The sequence below is a fragment of the Coffea eugenioides genome, chromosome 3 (assembly GCF_003713205.1).
Source record: "Coffea eugenioides isolate CCC68of chromosome 3, Ceug_1.0, whole genome shotgun sequence".
NCBI classification, from domain to species: domain Eukaryota; kingdom Viridiplantae; phylum Streptophyta; class Magnoliopsida; order Gentianales; family Rubiaceae; genus Coffea; species Coffea eugenioides.
Genome location: NC_040037.1, coordinates 4,353,770 through 4,370,736, shown reverse-complemented (window position 1 = coordinate 4,370,736; position 16,967 = coordinate 4,353,770). Strand labels below are relative to the sequence as shown.

Below are 16,967 nucleotides of genomic sequence, written 5' to 3'. Positions count from 1 at the left end.
CATGTTGAATACATTATCTTTGAATGTATATAGATATTCAGATTGATGTAATGTTCTGCAGGTTCATTGAATTTCAGTCAGTCAATAACCAACAAGGGTAGAGGATGGTGTATTCTTGGTCTACATAATGGGAAACAATGTAGTATGAATACAGACTACTCCAATTAAGATGCAGAAATTCTCTCCTCTGTCCTAATCCACAGAATCATCATTCAGTTTCCCCCTATCTCTTGAACCCACGGCTGCAAGGTCCACCCAGATTTCCTGGATTGATTTAATCACAGTGCAATGAAGGTACATCACTTCATTAACGTACTGTTGGACAAGTTAAATGAACAATTTTAGACCACATTAACAATTGATTCAAATGAAGGATACAGATCATGTAACTTGAATATGTTACAGTTTGCCGCAATTTCCGCAATGATTTTTCAGAATATGCTTCAGCCATTTAATTAATCGGTATACACGAGAGAGAGAGTAATAAGACAGATTTGAGAATAATGAGATGGAGCAAATATTAAAGAAAACAGAAAATTTCTCTGGGACAGCACCAAGATACTCATTAAAGATAACAGTCAAAAGACCTTCAGCTGATGTTACATTAAACCCTAATAAGCATTTCTATTCCCTTCCCTGCTTTGGAAAAGATATGAGCTTGCTTTACAAAGGAATGGTAAAACACAGCATTAAGATATTTTGAACAAACTATCTTGGACAAGGTTGTTTAAGGCAAGCTCGCTGAGCTATAATACATTTTGAAGCTGGCCATATACTAGCACATAAACTATCTTTCACTAATTGGAATGATTTCCTATCTTTAAGTCTGTGATGTTACACTTACACGTACTGCGGTTCAAATGTAGCATCAATTGCAAATTAGATCTGGAAGACTGGTATAGACACCAAATATGAAGGAAAATATAGCCACACATCGTTCTGAGGAAAATCAGGATAATATGCAAGTCCAAGCTCACAAACAGCCAAAACCCTGTACATCAAAGACATCATTCATACCACCAAACAGGTAAGTCCCGGATTAAACAAAACACAGATGAACACCTGGACACACCAGTATAATGTACTTGACCAGAAAGTTAAAGATTCAATGTACTGAAAAAACATAAAACATGCAAATGTTTGTTGCAATATTGACCAATATGAAGTATCAAAGTTAAAGGCAAACCTTAGGAGAAGGTTTTCAGATGCCCCTCCTTTCCGTCAATGGCTTGGAACATGACAATGACCTTCACGTCCTAAAAGTTACTCGAATGGGCATTCATGATAAAAGCGATCTAGCAATCACTAAACTTGTCAGCTAACCACTGTATCATATGCAATCTACAAGAGTACTGATTATCAGGCCACAGTATTTAGTGACATGGATGTATAGTGCCAGGATTTCTGTCTGACAAAGATTTATTCACCGATTCATTTACAAAGTCTTCTGAAAGTGACAATGATAAGAGCAGAAAATGCATATCCATGGTAGCAGATTTAAGATAAGAATATACAGTCAGCACGCATAAGTAAGACATATCCAATTATGCATACGCATTAAAGTGCCTAACCTAATCAAAATTTGTAATAGAACTGAAATTTTCTGCTGAAGTCCTCTACACCATTTTCTTGAGCTAGAAACATCAGAGAACCTTCCAGCAGCAGCATAAATATTTTCACAAAGGGTGGTAATCACCAGAGTTCTTTAGTTGAACCTTAAATTCATCAGCTGTTGAATTTAGACCAGCATAGAGACCATAGCCAAACATGCAATCCAGAATCAAGGCACAGCACAGGTCTGCAGGTGCCTGCATGTTGCCTATAAATATGTTTGACTTTTCACAGAACATGCATGTTTTTGGTGATCAATTATGCGTTACAGAAATCTAGAGTTAGAAAATGCAACAATTACCAGTACTTGGAAAAGTACTTTCATTGCCCATTATGAAACTTTTATCACTTTGAATACCTCCACCTTAAAGCAGCTGGTTTTTCACATATCCAGGAATCATAGTACAAGAAGGACTAGGATTATTCGGAGGAATCTGATCTGATAGGCATATAAAAGTCCGGGCTAGCAAATCAATTAATCCATTTATCATCATGGTCCATGACACCACATCCTTTCAAACATTTCCTCCCGGTTTTTGTCCCCATTCTTTCCGAGAAACCAATATAATCAATTTTCCAAGAGCACAAAACTCATCAAATAAGAGTAACTTGAAACGCAACAAGCTACATCCTTATCATGAATATACGTATTCCCTTTGACCAATATTGCAAAAAATCTAAGTTCTTGATTGACATCTTTCAATAGTAATGCATCTCAATCAGGTACCCTTTTATCAGATACACATGGATCAAATTGTTCAAAGAAGCTTTATTCATCTCTTGCATGACCATCATTGCTTCTTGGCGATAAAATCATCAAATTCAGGAAAACATCCTCTTTCCCCATCTCATTCAACCCCATCTTCTCTATCTGCCTCCATCTGCAACGAAAATGAAACAATCATTCAATTTCTACGTCCATGGCAACCCACATCCCAAAAAGAACAATACTTCCACATTTAACCACAACCAAAAACCGTTATTCTAATGCAATTCCAAGTCCTCTCACCCTCTCTGAACCTTTTTCCAACTGACTAACAATTGAATAACCCCCCACTGTTCCAGAAAAGTTCATACGTTCAGAAAAACATGTGCAAAAAGTAGTGCTACATGATCATTCGCCATTGGCTCAGGAACTTCATCGAACAAGTTGACGGGGTAGAGATTCCCCATTCAAAGGCATAAGGTGTGGAAATTCCACCATAAATAAGTTCTGAAACAGGGTTTGAGTAATTGATGGATGAATAAAGGCCTTCTTCAAGCTTTCTGGGTTTTGAATTTGCTGAGAAATATTTCATGTGTAACTCTCTGTTTTTTTGGATTTTACGAATATGGCGCCAAAGATATTTTACAAACTCCCTCAACGGTCATGTAAACAACAGCTATGGGCTCATTTTGGGCCTTAAGAAATGGTCCAAGGGTTCCATTGTAAAACTGAAACTTGGGCCACAAAACTAGAGGTCGCTCGACGTGAGAATTAGAATAGGCATACCTGACGGATGAAGTCCATACTAAACCTGTGATTGGAGGCTACTGGCACTATATAAGTTTTACATTAACCCAAGCTTAAACCCAATTGAATGAGGCCAGCGTAGCTTCACTGAAAAAAAAAAAGAGGAGCCCAGCCTAACAACAGTAGTCTTTAGTTAATTGACTCAAAGATCCAGCGTTTTTAATTGGGAAAATCGTTCAAAACGTCCATCACATTTTACAATATGACTTTTTTCGTCCCTCACTTTTAAAAGTATAATTGTACGTCCCTTACAAATTCACATTGACCAAATTTGATCCCTACTAAGATTTCCGACTAGTTTTTTGCCAGAATCCATCACGTGACTTGCATGTAATCATTTTCTAAGGGCAAAATTGTTAAATCAAATTTTATATAATTCAATTCATAATCCCTCACATTTCATAAAATAAATTTTTTCGTCCCTTACATTTCACAAAATGAATTTTTTCATCCTTCACATTTTTCAAAATGAATTTTTTCATCTTTTATTGATCATGTGTGTGAATAATTTTTTTTAAATTCATGTATATGTCTATTTGATTTCACCTGAACAGTACGAATAGCATGTGAAATCAAATAGAGATATATTACATACTATTCGTACTGTTCAAGTGAAATCAAATAGATATATACATGGGTTTAAAAAAATTGTTAGTTTTTCACTTATATTCATTTTTTTTTACTCGAAATTTGAAAATAAAGAAGGCATTTAATCCTAAATATTATCGAGTGTTTATATCAAATTAAATTTGGATAGAAAAAATAAACAAAAGAAAAGTATGACAAAAGAAATAAATAATTGGCACTTTCAAATTTTAAGACAATTACAAGGTAAGTAATTCAACTGTTGGTCTTAAAAGTATCGAGTAGAAATTTCAAAATTAAACTGAAATTTGTTAACACAATTATAGAATTCGAGTTAGGACCCATTAATTAGATGACCTTATTATGCAACTCAATAAATAAATTATTACCAAAAGAGAAAGGTCACAAATATTGAATAGGTTTAAATGGTGAAATCATATAAATATATACATGGGTTTCAAACAAAATTATTAGTTTTAAACCCCTATTTATATCTATTGAATAGCATGTATATAACAACGATTAGCATGTTTAGATGAAATCCAATAGAGATAAATTACATGATATTCGTATTGTTCAGGTAAAATCAAATAAATATATACGTAGGTTTATAGAAAAAAAATATTCAACACATGATCAATGAGGGATGAAAATTTTTTTTTTGAAAAATGTGATGGATGGAAAATTTTATTTTTTGAAATGTGAGGAACGAAACAATTCATTTTATAAAATGTTAGGGATGATAAAATTCATTTTGTAAAATGTGAGGGACTATGAATCAGATTATGTAAAAATTTGATGTGACAATTTTGCCCTTAAAAAATGATCACATGCAAGTCACGTGGTGGATTCCGACAAAAAACTAGTCGAAAACCTAAGTAAGGACCAAATTTAGTCAATGTGAATTTGTAAGGGACGTAAAATTACACTTTTAAAAGTGAGGGACGGAAAAAGTCATCTTGTAAAATGTGAGGGATGTTTTAAATGATTTTCCCTTTTTAATTTGTATACCCCTTGATTTTTTTATTTTTTTTTTTCGAATTTTTAGGAGGGAGAAGCTTAATGGGTAAAAGCAAATATGAAAACTTTGGAGCAGGGATGGGAAGGAGGAAGAAGAAGTAGCAAGGGGATAGAACAAGGTGAATTGAACTATCATTCAAATACTAGGGGGTCAAAATCTGGAATCACAATGTCAATGAGCAATAGGGGAAGCCTTCCTCTATTCTTAGAACTTTATGCAGTACCATGTCAATGAGCTTCCACAATCTATGAATTGAAGACACAGGATTATGAAGTTCTGCAATTACCAAAATTTATGAACACACGAAGAGTGGAATAGGTAAATGACAATATATGAACACCATTGTAGTAAGCATAAAATTAGAGGAATCTCGCGAGACATTGCACCATTATGATCAAGGCAATGCGCCTCTCCTACATCACATTTCCTATCAAATCTACATTTGCGAATCTCTGAAAATAAATCTAAAGGGCCACATTCTGTTGTTTTTGGGCCCTGAGCAATAGTCATACAACAGTACAGAAACTATTAAGGGCAAGATTGTGTCACCTGAGCTATCATATCATCTTTTTTCTTTCTTCGTAAAACCCTGAGCTACTATTGTCTGTCCATCTACTATGTTTCCTCAAAAGCCCTCATGCTTCTTGAGAATCCTTCAAGTACATTTTCACTTAAACATGTCAAGTTAGTGTTCTGAAAGAATTTAATCGTTAGAATTCATCCCTCCCCTCGAAATCATGTACAATTGTTTCTGCTCGTTTTTCCATCGAGCTGGAAGAGCAAAATTGCCGTGTTGCTCGGAACTCCAGTTCGAGGCTCAAAACAGGCCCACGCAAAGGAGCTCTGACCCATGCCAACCTTCTGGATGAAGCTTGAACCCTCAATTGTGATGTCTGATTTAAAGTAAAAAAGAGCTGGCAGGAAAATATGTGTGATCAGGACGACCCTGACAGTATACTCATCTTCCTTCAAATAATTCGATCAACTTCCCCTGTTGTCTCTCCTCTCCTTGGGCAACTACAGATCCGTCAACACTAGATTCCTGATCTTTTTCATGATCAACTTGGTCAGCATTGTGGTTAGACACCAATACAAGTGAATGGCTCTGAACCACATCAGCCGGTCTCTGTGTTGGAGACTCATCTTGAAGATTTGCATCTGCTGAAGCTGCATATTTTATGCCAAACCTTTGCCCATGTGTTAGACCCGGACAGTATCCCTGTTACACAATCCAATACCGCCTCAGCATATCAGAAGGTAAGTAACATATAATAATACAAGACACATACAAGAAGCATGTCTTATCGGATTTACAACCTACAGCTTCTTAATCATGAGATTTGTGGCTTTTACGACAATAACATACAAGCAGTGGATTAACTCCATTTAAATAGACGTGACACCAAATAAACATGAACTGAACATAATGAACGGGAAAAGATCCAAAACCTGTCATATATTTACCAGGCATCAGATACATTAGCTAGTCTTTGGTGCAAGAGTCAGACATTTTTGGAGGATATACCGTCTTACAGAAGTTAAACCTGTTTGGTAACTGGCTAGAGCAAAAGCTCCCTAAATCTTTTGCACCCCTTTAAATGTCAAGCCATAATCTCTCGATTGACTTTTAGAAATTAGTATCATTTTTTTTAACCACCCACAACTCCCCGCGTCCTCCCAAACCCCCCCACAAAAACCAAAAAACACCCGAAAAACCTATGAGGCTCAAGATTCGAACCCTGAACCTTGCAGTGGGGAGACTCTAAGAGTCCTCCTCTGACCACTGGGACTTTTAGACATTAGTATCAACTATCAGGATTTTGTAGTCTTGCTATACGCATTAGATCAGGAGAAACCAACGAGTCAAGTGCTTCTAATTAAAGGAAAGGAAGACATAACACACATCAAATGCTTTACGAATCAGGGAAAAAAGTAGTTGCTAAGCAATCACATTTATGATAGTCCCTTTTCCTGTTAAATGTTTAACCAAGTATACTAAATAAAGTAAATCTAATGAAAATTTTGTTACAGGTTTGATTGCCACTCTGTTCAGAGTAAGGACAGTTGCATAGATAAGAAGGAAACCACGCAAACAAGGAAACAAATGGGCCCATAGATAGTTTTGAAACCAGAGAGCATAAGCCCAATCCTGAAAAAGATATAAACTCCAGACCTTTACCAATCCTGAAATTGTGGGTGAGCTCTGAGGTGTGAAGCGTGACAAGGAACAAGTCGGACCAGGACATGAGTAGGTCTTGCTGTGATTAGTTTCCCCAGGTTTTTTTGCAATACCTGAAATATTGGTCTCCAGTCTCAGGTTGCTGCTTCTACAGTATGCTCCAAAGTATAAGCAATGTTCCCGTACTAGAGATATTTGTGGAGTCATGGGCAATAAGTGGCCCTCTGTACTGAAAATGTACCTGTAGTTGAATTTTCATTATGTTTGTAGCATGGACTCAAAGAAATAATAACAAACAGTCCTGCTTCCAATGTCAACAAGGAGTGAGAAATTCCAATATGATTTTCATGTTTATTAATTTGGCAATAGAATTTAGTATTTAATGACAATATGCCTTTGGCCACATCTGATGTATTAGCTGTAGGTCAAACAGATTAAAGTGGATAATCTTCTCAAAGGCAACCTGTTCAGGAAACATACTTGTATGGACCATTCTCAATGAGGTTATCCGGACCAGCAGCCAAATCAAAAAGGAGCCACAAATATTTAACCTGAATGTATGGTGCAACATTAAATAAGAAAGTGAGAGAAGCAAACATAAAGAAATGAAAAAATACACATAAAGTGCTTAGATACATGGTATACATGTATTTTATAAGCATACAGTAATGCCAATATATGTTTCATAAAATTATCAAGAATTTCTCATCCACGTTTAACAGTAGTGATCACCATGAAAGAGGACAGATATGACAAATGTCTTATGATTACTACCATCTGAAGATTCTTTAATGAAAAGGTACTTACCGTCTCTGCCAAGAAGAAGCTTTCCATATGATCTTCTTGTGTGTGGAACTCAACATCTGAAATATGGCAATATCCACAAGTGCATCGAGCACCATACTGCAGGCTAGCTAGCATATCCCTTCCAGCATCGAGATACCTGAAATGGATTTTCAACATCTTAGTCATTTCAATATATATATATGAACAACATTGATGGAACTTGTAGAGCACTGAAACTGGAAAAATGGGTTCCTTGTCTTGTTGAAAGCTTGAGTTTAACTGGAAGGTAAAAAAACATAGCAGGTGTCAGGTCTCAAGGACACAGATATTCATCCACTCCATTACATGGGTAATAAACTGAATTTCCATGTTGAAACTACAGTCAGCCGAGGTCATATTTATCCTTACTGTATGGACATACAGACCATCGCTAACCCCAGATACTGCAGGGGACAAAAAGAATGGATATAAGGGCGGAGGGGGGAGGGAGGGAGGGAGGGAGGGAGAGAGTGAGTGAGGGCATGTGTGCGCGTGTTGGTGTGTGTCTGTGACAGTATTCAATCTGCAAGTGACGCAGGGGAAAAACCTCACAAAAGACTAACCTTTTCCAAATTAAGCATTCTTATTCACATGTTGCAGTCAGGACAAGTATGAATACTCTTTACAGCTTCAGCAAGGTTTTTTTTAATTTTTTTGTCCGAAGTACATGGTACTAATGCACAAGGGATGAAAAAATAACAATTTAATCAAAGATGAAGAGAAAACCTGGGATCCCGCGTAGCTTTGTACAGCCAATATGTGCTCTCAATCAATTCTGGCCTCAGTGGATAGCTTTTCTGACCTCGCTATAACCATGCATAAAAAATTCAAGTCCACTATGTTAGGAGGAGGGATGTTATAGACAAAACTAGTGCAAAAACAAATAATGAAAAAGGAAAGATGAACACTAAGACATTAATTGAGCAACAATAATATTTGCAGCTTGAAGTTAGAATCTACTAAAGAAATCAGTGCTGTTTCATCTTCTCGTGTTGTATGAACTGGTTGCTTTAAATTTCACCACAGCCCATTTGGTAAAGAGAAAGATTTGTCTCTTATTTCTAAAAATTTTATTCTTTCTTAGCACTTGAGCATTGTAGCAACATCATTTTGTGAAACATCAGTTGAGTCTCAACACCTTTAGGCTATTCCTGAAGGATCTTGCCTCATCTTTAGGTCGCTTTAAAACTGAAGATGTAAGACCAATCTCGGGTCTTCATTAAATAACAAGGCATGCTTCCACTAAACCAAAACTATTTCTCTTTACAACAAGAACGTGCAATACAATCAAATGCAATAAAAAATTTAAGTGTCGTCACTCAAGACTTAATTGGCAATTTGGTGTTTGCGCCAGCTGAATAGATACAGCTATAACAGGTTATTAAGCAACATATAATATCACTGAAAGGTTCAGATATTCACATACCTGAACACTAAGTGTGGCTAGATTAAAACCCTCAGGAGTGAAGCCATATCTTTTCCAAACACTAAAGAATGCAGCATGTGTACGAATAGCTGGTTCAATATCCCCAGCTAGAACCTTCCAGAGAGAACAAAATTAATTTTCTTACTCCTACTGAAGAAGGAACTGAAGAAGGATTTCTTCCTACTTCCAGCCATTTAGATGCAGATGCAACACAAATCACTTTACCTGGAGGCCTGGCCAGAACGCCTGCAGACTGTTAAATAATGGCCATACAAGTGCAGCAGAATTCATATTTACTTCCACATACCTATAAAAGTTTCAAAACCGACTTTTTGAGGGGCTTCAGACATGAAACTGAAGATTAGAAAATAAAAATGAACAAAGACTGAAGATAAGTTCTAGAAAATTATGCATCTTATCCACATTATTTACCAAGGGTCATTGTAAAGATAGTGCATAGCAGCCCTGTAAGCTTCTTGAAAGATGAAAATGTACTCCTCATCCCCAAAGAGCAAGTATGCCTGAAGTCAGTCACAGGGAGATATATCACTAGACAAAGATATAATATTTATCCATACATATCAAAATCTCAAATTCATCGTCAACAAAATCATTTATCAGCAAGAGTAAACTGAAATCCAGTAAAAGGATAAATAAACTATTTTCTTCATTGTATATGTGAAAAAGGATGAAAAATACTTGTGGATACAATTCAGGACAAGGCCCTTGTGGATATAACATTTATTTCATACTAATAAAGCAGTTACTGACATTTAAACCTAAGTGAAAAGCACCTTTAGGAGATACTCATAGAAAGAGTCTATACTTGTTCCTATTCCAGCATCCTGAAAATTTTAAAAAAAAGTTTTAATTATATCACAAGGTAAATATGAAGTACAAATTTACAAGAAAACCATTTACAACTAGAAGCAACAGGTTATCAACTGTGCCAGCAAAACTGAACTATAAAGTCAAGCCCAATGCATTCAGATTGTGCTCCACTTGTATCATTTGACCTGATCATGTTCAGGTCTTATGGTTGCATCACAGATTTGACACCTTATGGTTTCAATGATTCACTAGATAACCAGAAATCCAAAAATAAATAAATAAATAAATGCAAAGATTTACACTATCTCCCTACAATCAGGATAAGACAAAAGAAACAGCATGGCATGCCTCAAGTATTGGGCAAATTCATCCAGACATTTGCATAATCTACCAGAAATGGTAGTTTTGAAACTGTACATCTTTTCTTTGGGGGAAAAAAAAAAGGATACGTGAACAAAGAACCACAGATGCAAGTAGTGAGAGAGCCCAAGAAGTTTGCATCAACAGAAAGATGGAAAAAAAAACAACACACTTGTAGCATAAACAACTACATGGTTCATAACCCACAAGGATCTTCTAAAACCTGAAAATTGAATTATGTGAAAACTAAAGTATCATACATCAAGAAAAATAGACTTCAAGAAACTCTGCTATATTACAAGTACAAAGTGCTAAAGTATGGTTGTCAATCGGACCAATGATAATTGCATAGTTAACAGATGACATCCTATGAGACAAAATATTCAAAGCTAGTAAATATGTGGGGCAGAACAATTGTAGGATGAAGGTAATAGGTATATAGAAGCTCTCTCTCAGGCCTGCTTCAAATATCAACTGCATTCACTCCACAAGCATATTAAATGAAAAATGACACTATCCAATTTCATATCACTACAAAATTTATCAGTTTCTGTTGATTATAATAGGTACTCAATGTTGGAATATCTGAAATCGTACAAAGGGAAAAGAAAAAAAAGAAAAGAAGAAAAACTCTTCCTTGAGAGTTTAATCAGTGAAAAGGAAAATAACCTTTTGAGTCCATTCACCAGAAAAAACATCTATATGAGCACCAACTAGGTTAATTTTTGAGCGGCGAGCCCATATGCCCATAACAGCATTCTTTGTAACTTGCTCAAATACTGCATATCATTGAGATAAGAACAGTCAAAACTTATCAAAGAGTAGGAGAATGAAACCAAAAAAAAAAAAGCCATCCGAAATCCACTTGTTGATGGGAGAAGCTACTTTCACTAGAGTTCAAGACTATAAGATCAATCCTGATGCTTGGACCATGGTTCAGGTAACAGCATCTACTTATTTGATCAACATCTTAGCGAAATGGTAATATATCCAATCAGACAGCCATAACCAAGAGATATTAGCATGAAGCATTTCATGTTCATAGAGAAGGAAAAGTGTTGAAAGGAAATTGTGACATGATTTCCAAACCCTACTTATTCTGTCATAATTTAAATCTTGACTCCTGACATCACTATAATCAAATTCTGTACAATTGTATACTAGTAAGGTGCACACATGCAATTACATATACATGCTTCTCTTTATATTCACAAGCAGAAGAAACCAAGGTATAATTCTGCATATATAATCTATGCCCTTTCAAGTTCCTTCTGATCTGCTTCCATGTACCTATAATGCAACCTGTGGCATCTTTCCTTTCTTCATCAGATATCTAATAATCAAGCCACTGGAGTGTTCCCAAGTTTCCAACCAGTTCAGGTGACAAAAACTAGACACGAGTCCCAAAGTAATACATTCTAACATGTATAGAGCATTCAACCAACAGCCTATGTCAAGAGGCCAACTCAAATGCTCAAAGAGATTACAAGCTGATATGGAACTTAGACACAGGAATAATAGCAACTTTCATACTTACTGGGATCATTTGTTAAGCGACTAAGCACCCCAAATTCTAGTGTCAAAGTCCCACCACCAGCTGTTGATGTTATCTAATTAAGAAGGCAAGAAACTCAAACGTCAGATAATTTACCATCAGATATTAAACACGAAAGCCTGAAAAGAATTCATGGTTTTGCAAAACCAAGAGAAGTCAATCACATCATTCCATCATATTCACCAAATCCAATATTCCAACAAAGTTCTATGTCTAAGGTCACATTACATAGTTTTCAAATCAGACACAGGCACACTCAATTTCGGAGAATATCAGTTTACTACTCCCCATTATAATTTCCCATTATAATTTCGATGTATTCGATGGTTGATAATGTCCATTATCTATAATATGGATCATAAAATAATTCAAAGTGAAGTCTCAAAAAACTCCAGAGGAATGTCAAACTAAGCTTCAACACAGTCATCACATTTAAAGAGCAGGAATCTGACTGACTACTCAGAACTACAGGCCCCAGTGGTAGGAGTTGAGAGGTGCTACAATTTTGGAAGTGCAAAGATAAATAAATAAACAAATAAATCATATGACTTGCCCATGGTATAACCTTTTCTGTTTGTTACATTTTCCATTTTATTTCCTGGCAGTGGACAAGTTTTCCTGAACTATCTAGCCCAAAGGACTTTAAGAATGTACATGCACCACTGTCGACAGGGGCATATCAAATGGTTTATGGTTGTGAGAGTATGTCAAGCAAGGATAAACATCCAAATTCACTCGTGGGAAATGGTTCCACATCATCAATTGTCTTTAACACTAGTTACATATTCGACATGGATCTATGTTGCTAAACAACAAACAAATACAAAGCTCATGCTTCAAAAGGGCAAAGAAAGTACAAAGAGGCTTTGCCTTGCTTTCATTTTCATCCACTCCATGAACTAGATTGACAGATCCAAATGGAATTCCTGTAGCATGAGTACCTTGAAAAGGTCAGATAAGAGAAGCTTTGTTTCTCTAAAAAGAAGAAATTCAACAGCCAATTAAAAAAAAGTAAAATCTGAATACAAGTCAAGAAAGCCAGAGTCAAAGAACATCAAATTTCACATTAGAATGGCAAACCTTGGAGACATGTCAAGGTCTCAAGAAAGAAACCACTTTGATAATGGCCAACTTCTAAGTACAAATTCAACACCTTTTCACAAAACAAACTAATAACACACAGGCAGAGGGCAAAAAATTTTGTCTGTCATCTATGTCTTTTCTTATATTCTGCAAAATATAGCTAAATAATGGAATCCATGAAATTTACCAACATAGTACATATCCCATGTATTGTTCACAAAATAAATTAACAACACACATGCACGGGTTGTCATCTATGTCTTTTCTTATATATTGCATGACACAGCTAAAAAATGCAATCCATGAAAATTACCAACCTAGAGCACATACCATACAGATTCAAATACACAAAAAGTAAAAAGATATAGTACCTAAAAAACTAAACATTTATTAGGTGAATTGTATACTTCCCCTATTCCTTACAAGTCCATCACAGGCCATTATATTGGAAACACTAGCATTTGCTTACAAGCAATAAGCATCAGGTACGGGGGAAAATGTCTACAAACTAAGAAGGTACAAGTACGTCTATAGATCATAAAGCCAAAATACCCAGAAGCAGCATCTTGTAGCAGTTTTCATAGATTATTCTATGAACACCATACTATTCTGGCTGTGATACCTGTAGGAGTATCAAATGCAGGTAGCACCCTTCGTGCCAAATCTTCTGCCAGGTCGAGCAATTCACCATCATAGGAAGGGACTCTCATGCCCTGAAAGTGCCAAAGGTCATAAGCTGAAAACTTCAGAAAGAAATAGAACTATCTCACCACAGGACTCTGAAAGTAAATTCCATCATGAAAGAATGGATCTCTAGACATACCAACCGATCATTCCAACAAGATTGTTCTGTTTTCTATATGAACCATCCTCCTATTCCATTTTTTATGCTTTTATGGTCCAGCTTGTTACCAGTTCTTATGTGTTAGGGGAAGCTGTAAAGCATCAGAGGGTGAAAGCATATAAATTACCCAAGTATAGCATCATGATCACAATTTCCCCTTTTAATGCAGTTTATAGGGATGCACCATTTGACAACCATATATCTGTGCTTTTTCATGTGCATAAGTTGGGAACCAGCTAATTAAGATATTATCAGGATAATGTATTGTTCAAGAGCAGAAAACAACAACCAACTTGAAACTTGTAGAGAGGCAAATCCATAAAGACCATTAATCTGCAATACCGTGTTATAATCACTTGCAATAAGGTGAGCAGAAAGTAAACCTCCAAGGATGCGGATTGTTGTTTCAAACACAGATACTGTCTTGTTCTGCACATACAACCCAAAAAAATTCAAATTTTAGAACAACTTCAAATAGGAAGAAAAGCAATATATCAAGCTGCTCCAGGAAGGGAAAAAATGTCAAGTTAACAAAGAATTAAAGGTAAACTCCATATTGTTAATGGCATGACATCAACAACAATCTTCATTGGCATCACCATCATACTATAGCACAAAATGCTGACATATCAACTGATTGATAAAAAAAAGTCATTATTTCTCATCAAAGTGAGACAACTTCAATCCCATCTCATTTAAAATAACAACTTCAGTTATAAAAATCAGCAGAAATATCTCTTGCTTCAACAATCCCATCTGATAGTGTTTACAAGAGATAGAGTAATGTCTTAGAAGAACCTGGGACACTATTGGAAAAATGATGCATCTCAGAATTATTTACTCTCACTAAAACAAAAATTTGAAGAATTCATCCATCCTCAAAATAGATGCATAACAGCCAACTAAACCAAATCATGGCATTTAGAAAAGCATGTCAAGCATATACTTTCTAAAACATTCAGTGCCACTGGAATAGCATTTACAACCCAGTAATCTTTCTTGCATGTTTTAAAAATAGCAGTGGAGAAACAACAAACAAGAAGGGAAAAAAAAAAGATGCATCCATTTTCCCACAAAATAACACTATCCATACTCACAATATCAAACCGAAGATTTTTACCAATCCATTCAACAGAATCAGTGAAGCGTTCACGGTCACCAAGTAAAGCCAAGGTGTCCAAGGAATCAATCTGTGATAACAGCAAGACAATCCAGAATAAGGAGCAGGATTGTCAGTGCAAAAAGGAATTACATGAATCAAGAAAACATGACTTCTTACCAGTGTCAAGGCATAGCCACCGAGTGTATCTTCACCTTCACAAGATAATGGCTTTAACTCATCACGAGGAAAAGCATGCTCCATATATCCATCAAATGCATAATAGAACATTTCTCGAACCTACACCAAACATGAAAAGTTCATTCATGAGAACATCAAGCCCATAGCCTAGGGTATTTATAGAGAGAGAGAGAGAGAGAGAGAGAGAGAGAGAACAAGTTTCAGTAAACTAAAGTACCAATTTTGGTTATTCTACTGAAGTGATTTTTTTTTTTTTTTTTTTTAATATAGGCGGAAGTGGAGGGAATGTGTGGTTTTTGTATATATTTCTGTAGCTGCCAGAAAAAAAATAAATGAGCAACAAAATACTGAACATGCAACAAGGGAAGCACACCAAAACAATTATCACAGGGAAGAGAGTTATTGACAGATTCCTTGGACAGAGCTATGCTTTCATTTCTCATCTGTTCTTCCATGAAAAGAATTTTAAAAACGAAAATGACTTTCTTTCATACACTTTCAAGTTGCACAAACAATCCTAATAAAAATCCTAACTTGGAAGAATTTTTCAAATTTCACAATTTAACACAGCATAAATAAGAAAACATTCTCCAATTTCCTTTAGCGTGAAAGATATAAAGCATACATAATTCAACAATCAAATTCAAACTCTTGATGGACCTATATGAAACATGAAAAGTCGATTCAGGAATTGCATCACCTTGTATTTCATGCAAACCCCGGCCCCCAGTTTTTTTTTTTTAATCAAACCTCATTTATTTGATCGAAAGTTTCATTTATTCTTTTAGGCAACGGGAAAACTCGAACTAGCAACAAAAGGTTGTTGCTAACTGCCCAAAATCATTAGAAAGAAGATGGACATTCCCCTTGCATTCCATCCAAGTGAATTACACATCCATTTTCCACAAAGTACATAAAAATCAATTCTTTTTCACACCCTCTTTCTTTCTTTTCCCCCACGCTCCCTTCCTTTACTTTAAACGTGGCCTTTTTCCATCTGATTCCCCAATTCGCCCACAGCATCCGAATCAAAATCCTAACCTGAAAGGTTTATCCCTCATAAAATTCTGAATGGTAGCGCCCCATAAATAAAATAACATAAACTGATGTTTTCGGGAATAAAAGATCAGCCTTTCTACCTATTTCTAACCTGAGGTGAAAGGAATCAGTGATCATTCATCAGAAAAAGAATCTAAAAATTGATTGTCAGTAAACAGATATCAGTGTGTTTGTGTGTGTGTGATCTGTGTGGGTGGAATTGGAGGGCGTACCTCATCTCTGAGCTGCTTGGCTTCCTCAGCAGTAACACTTTCGGAGAATGTTCTGCGAACAAAAATGTGGTCGTCCGAATAAATTATTACAGCTCCTAAAATTAGCATCCAAATTTGCACCATTCTTTTCGGTGCTTCCATTCTTCTCTCCCCCCCACCCACCGGCGACCTGTTTCCTTTTCTGTTAAAGTGCTGCTGCTCGTGCAGCAGTACTTATCATCTTGTACGCTGTAGTTGGGGTTTTAGGTGGGGTGGAATTTTTGTTTCTTGTTGAGGGTAATTATGTAATTTAAATCTCCAAGTCGCACCTGGAAGAAGCCAAAAGGGTGTTACATTAGGAGATTTTTCTGGTCATCAGCATAAAGAATAACCGGGAAACCGCCGGAGACGGCATGGTCCTGGCTGGTGGTGACTGGTGATACTGAAATCTACACAGTGCCTCGAACTATCGGAGAATGTATCGTGTCGTATGTAGATTCAACACTTTCGAGAGTTAAGTACACGAGTTTTCTTGCTGCATTTAGGACAACAGAAATACACTGAAGATGAAAAGTTTGAATAAT

General features: G+C 36.1%; 1 protein-coding gene across 2 annotated transcripts; it reads right to left on the bottom strand.

The window, feature by feature from the left end:
* Positions 1–5,089: 5,089 nt before the first annotated feature.
* On the bottom strand, positions 5,090–16,649 carry LOC113764569 (alpha-mannosidase I MNS4). 2 transcript variants are annotated; one of them, XM_027308501.1, is made up of 17 exons: positions 16,405–16,649; positions 15,113–15,232; positions 14,931–15,023; positions 14,176–14,262; positions 13,612–13,702; positions 12,777–12,832; positions 11,889–11,961; positions 11,021–11,130; positions 9,955–10,005; positions 9,593–9,681; positions 9,386–9,467; positions 9,161–9,274; positions 8,461–8,540; positions 7,717–7,852; positions 7,390–7,460; positions 6,904–7,150; positions 5,090–5,949 (listed from the first exon to the last, which is right to left on the bottom strand). In XM_027308501.1, the coding sequence occupies exons 1-17, from the start codon at positions 16,543–16,545 to the stop codon at positions 5,689–5,691; spliced, it is 1,902 nt and encodes a 633-aa protein (XP_027164302.1). In that variant the 5' UTR covers positions 16,546–16,649; the 3' UTR covers positions 5,090–5,688. The 2 variants fall into 2 exon arrangements, with proteins under 2 accessions (XP_027164302.1, XP_027164303.1); XM_027308502.1 differs by having other exon boundaries at positions 6,910–7,150.
* Between the last annotated feature and the right edge of the window lie 318 nt (positions 16,650–16,967).